The sequence below is a fragment of the Aphis gossypii genome, chromosome 3 (assembly GCF_020184175.1).
Source record: "Aphis gossypii isolate Hap1 chromosome 3, ASM2018417v2, whole genome shotgun sequence".
Taxonomy (NCBI): Eukaryota; Metazoa; Arthropoda; class Insecta; order Hemiptera; family Aphididae; genus Aphis; species Aphis gossypii.
Genome location: NC_065532.1, coordinates 43,939,123 through 43,950,792, shown reverse-complemented (window position 1 = coordinate 43,950,792; position 11,670 = coordinate 43,939,123). Strand labels below are relative to the sequence as shown.

Sequence of the window (11,670 nt, the reverse complement as noted above, 5' to 3'; positions counted from 1 at the left end):
ATTATTTATTACATAACTAGGGCCGGGTAGAGAGCCTATATGATCTATATTATCTAGGCTCTCTAGGGCCGGGTGTTTGGGGATATAATATATAACTATTAACTATATAAGACTATCTTAGTCCGTGTCATAGTCCATACATAATATAAAAAATATGTCATATGGGCGTATTGACCATCGTTGATGATACACATATATGGATACATATTACATCTATGTATATATCGCATTATAATTATAACAATACAGCCATTCATTAGCTTTTCCATTTTATAAATTTGTATATTTCTGAAATTTTTAGTTCAGCAAACAAAAACTTAAAGATTACTCTGAAAGGTATGTAACCTATCCATAATATTATTTTAATATCTATATTATTACATACGTTTTTTTATATTAATCGTAAGAGTATAACAAGGTCTAACCTGAGATATACCATAAAATATTATGTAATATCTCAGTTTACACTCTACAGTATACCTATTATTAAGCATGGTTGTACTCAGTACTGTAATTGAAAGGAGGGGTGGCAAAGTAGGAGGTAAATGTGTCATCTCACCCCTCCCACCAGATATAGCAACTGTAGAAACTGGAAATCGTAAATTTTCTAAAAATACATTTACTCGTATATAATAAATAAATATAAAATAAAAAATTTCCCGAAAATTATTGCATAAAGTATATTTATTACACTTTTCTCATGTTGTATAATAAGTTGACATACCTATAATCGACATTATCTCATTATTTGGGTTACAAAAATAACCTAATAATATTATAACATGAATTATGATTACATGATTATTACAATCATATCATTTTTTCTCAAACAAGTTATAGAACATTTTTAATGAGCTCTTATGTACCTTCTTATTTAATATTAAGGAATCTAATTTTTTTCTAAGTCATAAAATTAGTTCTAAGACTTATTTTTTACCCAATTACGTCTCTAGCTGTACTATTATAATTTATAATTGTACAACCATGTATTTATTTTATATTTGCTAGATCTAACAATAAATTAAAATAAATCAATAACTTAAATTGAACTTGTTAAGCCATAAACTGCGAATATTATATGAAAATATATAGTTTATATTAGTAATAATTAATTTTGTATATCTACAATATTTCATATACCTACTAAGTACTAGTAGTAATGCACTAAAGCAAATTTTAACCTTAAAATAAATATTTTAAAAATCTATTGAAGAATTGTACGTCACCAAAAGTATAAAATTCCACACCAGGCGCGAATTTAAGGGGAGTGAAAGGGTGCCCCCCCAAATAGATTTGTGTTATATATAATATACTGGGTTTTCGATTATTTTCGTAGTTCATTACAACTACTAACTAGAGTATTATAAAATTACGTAAAATAAAGTAATATAATTGCCAACATACTTTTTGTTTATTTTACGTATTCTGTAACAATTGAGACAGTTTAGTCATAAGTACGAGTGTATAAGGACAATTTTGCACCTCCCCCATAAAACATTTCTGGATCCACGCCAGTCCCACACAATATCCACGGACCACGGTAACACGTCAAGAAGTACAATAAAAAAATGATTTTAATTAAATTAATTTTGTTAAAATATAGTAATTAAAAAAAATAATAAGTAACTAATAACTATAATAATTAGCTTACCTATAATAGCTGTCTATATCAGGCCCCGGCAACCCGCGGCCCTCGAAACTTTTGCTACGGCCATCCAAATACATTTCATGGTGCTTAAAATTTAAATTGTATAGCTTAAATTGTTATAAATAATATTTAATCAAAACTATTATATAACAAAAACTTTTAAATTTTCTCTACTAGTGTATTTAATTAAAAATTAGTTAAAATAAGGACAACCGCAATGTTAAACACATAATATGATTGTTGCTATCTGTAATTAATATATTAGTTTTACCTATATGTTAAAATTATATTTTTTAATATTTTGATTTTGTATGCGGCCCTCCATAAAAAACTGAAACAAATTATGGCTTGAGTAGGTAAAAAGGTTACTGATCCCTGGTCTATATTAATATACTTATACATTTCATCATATTTAAAAGCAATTTTGATTTTTAAATATTTTTTTCTTTGAATGCGTTTATATTTATTATTTATATACCTATATATATTACTTTTTTAGAATATCATTGTCAACATATCGACTTGTTGTTGACCATACTATATGACGTATATAATATGTGCATAGAGCATGCTCGCGATCATAACTAGTCAAAAATAATGTACATACAATCATAAGATTAATAATACTTAAATTATTTTATGTTTCTTGCAAAAGCTACCTGTCAAATTTATATAATGGATGGTGATAAATTATTCAATGAAACTCGAGATCTCGAAAAAAAATTTCTTCAATTTAAAGAAGTAAATTTAATAGTATTAACATATAATAATAGTAAGTATCAAGTCAGTTAAGTAGGTATATTATATTATATGAAAAAACCAGAATTGAGCTACATCGACGCGTGCGGTACGTAATCCGGTAAGTGACGATTGTTAGAATATCGTCAAAGACTGAGAAATCGGCTACCACACGTGTCACAAATACTATTTATTTTTATCAAACCTCTGCCTTTTAACGTTGTTACCGCGTCGATGGTATAGAAATACGTTTTGTCAGCATCCTGCAGCATAAATTGGTCAGACACGAACGAGTGACGGTAATCTATGATGAATATTTCTGACACCGCACTGTTCTTACCGTTTTCGACATCCAGATGTTCTCCAAACGGTATCATAGCGCAATGGCGCTGATTCATATACATATTGATATTATATTCATGTATTTCATATATTCTTGCCGTGTAAACTTTGAGTGAGTGGTGGACGGTGGTCTGTAAGCTTCTTAAATCCTGGCACCCATTAGGTATATGCATTTTGTCATTAAATTAAATTTTTTAGTTGCTTACATAGTTTTCGACAGTACCTACCTATAAGGATTAGTCATAAACTATAAATATTTTAAATAAATCATCATACATTAATTATTTATTTTTATATAATCTAATCAATTTTATCTTTGACATTAATAATACATTATATTATCAACCCACTAAGGGTCTGAGATTCAATATCTAACTAGAGTTATATAATCTCGACTTTCGACAACAAAGTCTCGATATTTAGAATTCGGATAAAATATTGTACATTACTTGAATGTAATTTATTTGTTGTTTGTTTTTATTTTATCCTGTCTAATACTAATTATTAAATTAAGAATTTAATAATAATTTTTTTATGTTATTTAATTGAAAACTACAATTTTGGATTGAAAAAGAGCGTGTTAGAAAAATGTATGATGGTAATTGGTAATGGTCTGAAATGAATCATGAATAATTATCATAGGTATGTGAATAAATTGACTTTGGCGGCAACGTCCCATAGGAACAAACCAACTGGTTGATAGATACCTATTTGATATATTAGAAAAAACGTACAATTGCATTCATGTATATATATATCAATCCGATTTGAATAATTATTATTACTTTTCCGTCCAATGGACAGAAAAAAAGTATTTGCGCTGTATGGAAAAGGATTATTTTTCAACACTTCAAAGGCCATTAATAATTATTAATTATTTATTATTTACTAACTTGCGGTTTAGACGTGTCAAAAAATTAGCTTCAGTAGGTATTCTGTAGGTATTTCCACGTACATTGTTCAACACTATCATTAAAATAATGACGGGTTTTTTTTATGTAAAATAACTTAATACAGCGGTAGGTACTCGAACAATATTATATAATTGTCACTAAAAAACATTTATTTTTAGTTTTGGGATGATTTGATTCAACAATCAAACGTGCTGGACGAAGAACAGTTGTCTCTGTGTGATAAATTATCCAAATTAAATTTTAAAATAAACGATTTACAAACAAACAAGATTCAACTTGACGAACTAAGGTGTACATTTGAAAAAGATGTGGATGATTTGACTGAAAAGAATAGTGAGTAACTACGGCATTTTAATTAATATCACTATTGAAAATATAGCCAATACATTCACCATCAGGCATCAACATAAATTTATGATTTATGAGCGATATTAGTAATATTAGTAATTACATGAATTTAATCTTATAATACCTATCTTATTTCAGAACAATATGTATTTTTAACAACTCATCTTGAAGCTCTAAATCAAGTAAATATATATAAATTTTTTGTTATAAATTATTTTTAGCAATAAATTCAAATATTCAACAAAATTAATAATTAACATTATCTAATTACTAACTGAATAACTGATAATATTGAATTTAGTTGAGTTGGAAATTATTGCTTACATAAAATTACTACACTATTATAATACACATATCCCTAAACATAACTTATTTGTCAAATTGATAATTCAAAAAAAAAAAAAAAATTTAGCGTAAATATCTATTGGAAAAATATTCATTGAAAAAAGGATTGGAACTAGAAGGTAATAGCACTAATATTTTATGTAATGGTTTTAATCAAAGAAATATAAATAATATTTTAATGTTTAATTTTTAAGAAAATAAGTTAAAAGATAAAATAGATGATGTATGGAAGTATTTTGACAATAAAAATTCTAAATTAGATGATGAAATTAAAAATCTAGAACAAAAATTAGCTAATCGTCAGGAGATAGTGTCAAAAATGGTAAGAAAAAAAAGTACCTAATATCATAATAAAGACGTATTAATTAACAATAAAAATAAATATTAATTTCTTATATTTTAGTTTGAAAAAGAATGTAACCAGTACAAGAAATCTATAGAGAAACTTAAGAATGAAAACATTATATTAAATAAAAAGTTAAGCTTGATAAGTAAGATTGGAGAAGACTAACGACCAACTTATAAAATAACTTTGATATATTATTTTTAATAAGTAATAATAATTCCTCTCTATAAATATTAAGCAATTGTACTTGTATAATAACTAGAGTATATTTATATTTTACTAATCATACTATGTCATACCTTATAAGTTATTAAATTATAACTAAAATTAAACCTATTTATCTAATTTTTTTTTGATTGAATGTTGTTTTTTTTAAATTTTATTTAGTATGAAATTTTCTATAAAAACATACTATTTGTTATAAAAACTTTCCTGTAAATGAAAAAAAATTATTATTTTACCAGATAAATGTTTCTCATAATTTTCTCTCTTCAACTAATTTTTAACCTAAAAGTTATACATTTTCTAAAAAAATATATAAATTGTATATATTTTTTAAATTAATTATAAAACGTTTTATGTTCATTAATAAAACAAAATATGCATCTCATTTTCATTATTATGAATTACTATTATTAAATTTAAATAATATCAGTTGTCTGCACAAACTGCTATAAACTAACAGTGTAAATTACATCTTTGTATGACACTACCTCTTTCTATTATTTAATGTTGTAATATTGCACTTTTTAAAACTATTAAAAAGTTTATATAATAATAACTGTTCATCAGGACAAACTGAAGAATGAGGTAGTCTTATCATAAAGTTTTTTTTAATATTCATTATTAAATCATTTTACAATATAAAAGTATAATATAAAATATTCATATTACAAATTCAACAGTATCACAAAACTTATACCGGATTACATAAAAAGCACTAAACATTTCATGAATCAATAAAATGACCAAATGGTACCTTCAACATGATTAAATGATTATCATGATTAGTTGATTACATTGTAGTGAGCCATTAAATTAATTCATTTTTAATGTAATCCGGCAATATAATATTATTTTATAAAAATATATATATGAAATACATAAAATTTTTCGATACAAGTATCATATAACATTTTTCTCAATAATTAAATTATTGATATCAAATCATATTTAAGATAAATTAGTAATAAAAATACAAAAATAATTATGTAGGTATATATAAATAAAATTATATTTTAACGTAATAATCATTAAATAATAATATATGTACTATAAAGTTGTGGATGTAACAGCACTCACTCCATGTACAAGAACTGTGGGTGGTAGGTTATTGGTTAAATCAGTAAGTGAATTCAGATAACTTACATTTTGTAAATCTGATCCCCGTATTTCTTTGGGCATTGGTAAATAAACAAAACATATAGCAGTTTCAGCACATTGATTTTTAATTAATTTATTCACCCTACAATAAATAGAAAATATAATATTTAGACATGTCAATCATTTTGTTGTAGACAAATAAAAATAAAAGTAATAATAAATAATCACCTGGAAATGTATGTATTTCTATCACTGTCTAAAGTTCTTAGATCAATTTGAGACCATTCTGTTACCTGAAAAATCATAAATTTACAATTAAAATTGTAATCTTACATTTAACAGTATACACTTACTTCATGAATCGTAGCTTTAATACGTAGTGTAGACAACAGCTGTTTTAACTGCATTCTTTGACTTTGAATATCAATAGTATTGAGCAGGTGTACTCTTAATGTGTGTTTTTTATATACAGCAATCATTTTAATAATACATGATAACTGTAGCATAAACAAACTGCTAGTGTCATATGCATCATTCATTGATGGACCAAAGAAGTTTACAGGCCAAACATCAATATACTTGTACTTAATGTTTCTAAATAAATAAACATTTTGTAAAAAAAATCATGAAATTAATTATAAGATTAATAATCATACTTGACGATATCAGTCTTGTTATATAAATCAAAATGTCGACAAATACATATGTTTTTGTGCATTTGAAATATATCACAGATCATTGATACAAATTCTGATGCAGATAAATGTTTTTCTTCATTAGGTAATCTCAAAGGGAATTTTTCTTCATTAGTTGTTATTCCTTGGAATGCTGAAGTTTTATAAACTGAATCCAACCTATAACATACATACATTTTATATGACTTTATCCAAACAGTTTTAAAATGTGTTATTCACTAACCTTGTAAAATAGTCAAGTGGTACTTTATCGTCATAAAATCCCATTACAACAGTATTTGGCTTCATTGCTCCCATACCAGATAACCTTATAAGATGATGTAGTCCATCTCGTACACTATTAGCCACAGTTAGTTCAACAAACGCTTTAACCTAAATTAATTTTATTTAGCCATAATATGAATTGAGTCAAAAACAGAATAATATAGCTATTTATAATGTATTTTACTTTCACATGATCCACAAGAGTCAGCCAGGATGAAATGGCCTTGTCTGTATAATCTAAATTTGTTTCTGCCTTGTCAACTTTGACATGTCCCAATACAAATAATCCACTTTTTTTCAGATCATTAATGAATGTTATAGTTGGACAAGATGACCGAGGATTAGCAACCATCAGCAGCATTTGAGGTCTCCAGAATTTGATATGGTTCTTTCTCGGATCTAACAAAAGCAGATACTTGCGGACCTATGAAAATATATAACACGATTAATTCAATTTATAAGCTTAACAGTTAAGTAAAGAGAATAATTATACCTGGTGGAATATTAAAGCTTGAGATATTGATCCCCATTCAGTAGCTTCACATGGAGAAAAGAAGTGCAATAGCAATATAAGTAACAAGCACAATCCAAAACTCGTTGAAGCATAAAATGGATTTATAACAAACATCATTATAACACTTCCCATTAGTCCTAAAGAACAGGTCCATGCCGAAAAATACTTGAAAGATGGCCTACATATCAAATAGAAATTAATTAGTACACATTATATATAGCATTATGTATATTATGAGTAATAATATATATTTTGATTTAAGTATATAATGGAAATTGAATAAATAAAAATAAATAATAATAAATACCTAAAATTAGGAGCTGATGTAAGATCCAAACCAAGACAAGTCAAATTCAGTGCTACATAAGCCAATAAAAATAAAATGGAATTCAGCTGGGCAATTAAATTAAGTGATCCAATAAATAAAATTAGTTGTACTAATAACCATGAAAATAAAACTGCAGCTACAGGATTTGAACGCCAAACTCCATAATTAACAAATTGCAACAATCGACCTGAAAATGTAATATTGGTTAGTTTTGCATAAAATTTAAGTAAAAAAAAAAAAAAAAAATACTAAATTATTAATTTAGTAATATTTCACTTAACATAATAATACCCATGACAATTTAATACAAGGTTTTTTTGTAAATTTTTATCATAACAAATAGAAAAAATTGAAAAGATAGGTAGTCATATTTTTTTATAAACATTCAAATTGTTAACAAATGAATCAAAATCAAGAAAATTTGCAATTTTCGAAGTTTAAAATAAATATAATACGTTTAACGTAAATAAATGTTTAATGTACCTATTAACAAAAAATTTAATAATAGATCTGAAGCTTAGATAAAAATGTAACAATTCTTACCATAAATGCAATCTTTTGCTAATGCTTCAAGCACTCGGCTTGAACCAATCAAACAACTAAGACTAGCTGAAAATGTGGCAGTCAATATACCAATAGAAGTAAATGGAGGCCAAATATTAATGGGCATTAAGAATACATAGTTTTCTTGAAGTAAATCTCGTGAACATGTAGCAGCAGCAAGAATAGACAAAGTAATGTAGGATATGAATGTAAACAGTACACCACCTAATGTTCCTCGAGGTATGCTATAAGATGGGTTTTTCAAATTGCCTAAAAAAATAAATACTTTTAATAAATTGAATGCAAAATTTTATTTAACAAGCAAAAATATTTTCTTTTTACCAGACATATTGGCTCCTGCCAAAATTCCAGTCACACCGCAAAAAAGTACACCAAACACTGATGAAAAGGTTACAGCAATATTGTTTGATGTGTAATCTCTACCAAAACTAGGGCCTAAGTTTTCAGTGAAAGTAGTTAAACTAAAACCTGTGTAGTTTAACATAGCAGTGGTATTAGTTTGATTAACAAAAATATTTGCGGCAGGCACCTCAATCTAAAAACAACAATTAATTAATTTTCAAGTTGTAGGTATTTACTATTTTATTGGTGTTTTTCTTACTTGAAATGGAGATTTCAAAAAAAAACTTATGATTGATGATACTAAACATATTACAACTATTGCAAATATGATGACAGTAGTTTTTGCAAATAGTGTTGCACCAATTAAACAAATAATTAAATTCAGAAAATTTAATGATGATGTATAAGTGAACCTCCACCAATGGCCATCCTTTAATAAATAACTATCAACTGGCACTAAATAGCCTAAAAACACATAAAAGTTATAAATTTCAAAAATTTTCAACAGTACTAAGTATATAGATTATAAATATACTTTTATAATAAATATCATAAATTATTATTATTAATATATTAATGGTTAAATTGTTTAAATTATTGAAGGCTATATTATTTATGATGTAATATATTGAATACAAATGTGTATTTAAAAAGAAACATACTCTGAGTATAACATTGCGCCATTTTAAAATTATTTTATTGGTAAATTATATTAATGAATAAAAATATTTTATTTTAATTAAAAAAATAATAAGTTAACAAAAAGCTTACTTGACCTTAAGTCGGTCAAAAATACTTTGATAATGGTAAATATAAAACAATTAGTGTTGTTTGTTATTCAGTTAACAAAAAATAAATTAAATAGGCATTTTAAATAATACAAAAATTAGTATATTTATTTAAAAACTTAACATACCAGATTCTCCAAAATTATCAATCAGCCCTTCTACACATCCTGTAAGACAGAGAGCACTGCTTACAATATTTGCTAAAAAAAACAATGTTCCTATTGATCCACCAAGTTCGGGTCCTAATGTTCTACTAATCATAACTATTGACGCTCTTATAAGGAAAATATTATTATAATATTCATAATTTTGATAAAATAAATTATTAATCAAAACAGTTAAATAATATAAAATAAATAATTATTATTAAACCACATAAAATAAATATCAAAGGATACAATAAGCACCACCTCCTTCAACAGCACCATTGGTCGATATAGCACAGACAGACATAACAGTAAAAACAATTATCGTATAAGCAATGGCAAATTGAAATAGTGTCTCGATGAGGCCAGCATTTCCAACAACAAATCCTAAACAAACAAAGAAATTATAACAGCTGTCAATATTTCAGTAATTTATTAAGAGCTATATGAATAATTTGCAATACCATACCCACTCTCAAAAACAACATGGCACTGAACATGGACAAACAGACTGGTGCAAACACACCAGCAAACGGTCCCAGTGTACGGCCACTGGTCGCTTCCCCAATATTGCCAAACTCAACATAACCATCTTTGGCTGTTTCCTCTGAACCAGAACTCGAGTTTCCAAACATACGTGTAAAATAGTCGAGCACTTGACGGCGACGATTCATCAACGGTATTTTCTCACCACTGCTACCGGCAAACGACACGCCAGTTGGCGGAGGAATTTCAGAATTCATTGGACAACAGGTATTTTTGGTTTTTTCTTTTTTCTTGACTCACGATCAACTTACCAAATCATTGTTATGCAATGGGAGTACAGCGCCTATGGAATCAGAAAATATACAATGAACGATAAATTATGGTTCAAGTTATAACCAAAAAAAGTGTTTAATGAATAAATAATTTTAACGAAATATTTCCAAATACTTACCACAGTTACGTAAGCGCAAAGGTAATTCGGTCATAAACTGTAAACACAGTATACGACGACAATACAAACTCGGTTATAAATTATAAATATTTTGTATTTTTTTTTATTCGTAAAGTTGCCACTTACAACTATTAGCTACCGAGTAATAAGTAGCGAGTACGGTACCACTAAAGAGTAAAGACTAAACTACAATAAATGAATAACTACTGACTGTCTGGTCAATCAACGATCAACGACTACAGCCGATAAAACTGTTCATGATAAGACGATAACAATGACCGTGATAACGAGTGAATTTTTATCAATATAGAGTCGTTTTGTTTTTTTCGTGGAAGACTTGAAGTTAACTGCCAAATTAGTGGAGCGGCAAACAGCTGCCAATACCATCTTATGTGTTTCAGGTTTACTGCTAAACAGTCAATATTTACGCATAGGTATTAATAAATTATTAAGCATTCACGTATATACGTAGATAAATATTTGTACAGATACACATTTAATTATTTAAATATAGATAATATAATAAGTTACCTATGTTATAACGCCAAACAGCATAGTAAAAAATAAAAAATACAAATACCTACCTATTTATAACAATGAATAAAATTTAAAAAAATAAAAATTATTGCTTAAACAGAAAATGTTAACTAACTTTTCATCAGAAATATTATCCGTGAGCCGTGTGTATGGCACTATCATGATTGACGAGTGGTGACTAACATCCATCAATATTCAATATTACAATTTCATACCTACATTATATCATGATTTAAGTCGCACGTAATATAAAGTTGGCACTTTAGTTTTTAATGTTTTATTACTATATGATTCATGTTAACTATGTACGTACCTACTACACGTCTACACTAGTAGGTAATTGATGTTATTAATTATTATAATATGTATCTATGTATCTTATAACTTAAAAGTATAGTACTACAAGTACTAGGTAAATTATTATGTACTATATATTATATGTACAAATATTTATGCAAATGATAATGATTATAATATAGTATACAATAAGTAACTAAGTTACTTAAAATATAGAGTTATAACATTTATAACATAGGTGTTTCACTAAAATA

At 26.6% G+C, this 11,670-nt stretch overlaps 2 protein-coding genes across 4 annotated transcripts; one reads left to right on the top strand and one right to left on the bottom strand.

Moving 5' to 3' along the window:
* Positions 1 to 232: 232 nt before the first annotated feature.
* Positions 233 to 5,008, top strand: LOC114131389 (uncharacterized). Of its 2 annotated transcripts, none has more exons than XM_050203356.1 (7): positions 233 to 336; positions 2,304 to 2,389; positions 3,801 to 3,975; positions 4,129 to 4,172; positions 4,403 to 4,454; positions 4,530 to 4,657; positions 4,739 to 5,008. In XM_050203356.1, the coding sequence occupies exons 2-7, from the start codon at positions 2,324 to 2,326 to the stop codon at positions 4,844 to 4,846; spliced, it is 573 nt and encodes a 190-aa protein (XP_050059313.1). In that variant the 5' UTR covers positions 233 to 336; positions 2,304 to 2,323; the 3' UTR covers positions 4,847 to 5,008. The 2 variants fall into 2 exon arrangements, with proteins under 2 accessions (XP_050059313.1, XP_050059312.1); XM_050203355.1 differs by having other exon boundaries at positions 2,148 to 2,389.
* Positions 5,009 to 5,494: 486 nt separating this feature from the next.
* Positions 5,495 to 10,979, bottom strand: LOC114131390 (solute carrier family 12 member 9). Of its 2 annotated transcripts, XM_027996588.2 has the most exons (15): positions 10,583 to 10,979; positions 10,115 to 10,474; positions 9,898 to 10,032; positions 9,628 to 9,762; positions 8,971 to 9,176; positions 8,691 to 8,904; positions 8,349 to 8,618; positions 7,785 to 7,992; positions 7,457 to 7,655; positions 7,148 to 7,387; positions 6,923 to 7,071; positions 6,661 to 6,858; positions 6,358 to 6,598; positions 6,233 to 6,297; positions 5,495 to 6,146 (listed from the first exon to the last, which is right to left on the bottom strand). In XM_027996588.2, exons 2-15 carry the CDS (start codon positions 10,386 to 10,388, stop codon positions 5,954 to 5,956), a joined length of 2,727 nt encoding a protein of 908 aa, XP_027852389.1. In that variant the 5' UTR covers positions 10,389 to 10,474; positions 10,583 to 10,979; the 3' UTR covers positions 5,495 to 5,953. The 2 variants fall into 2 exon arrangements, with proteins under 2 accessions (XP_027852389.1, XP_050059576.1); XM_050203619.1 differs by lacking the exon at positions 10,583 to 10,979 and having other exon boundaries at positions 10,119 to 10,253.
* Between the last annotated feature and the right edge of the window lie 691 nt (positions 10,980 to 11,670).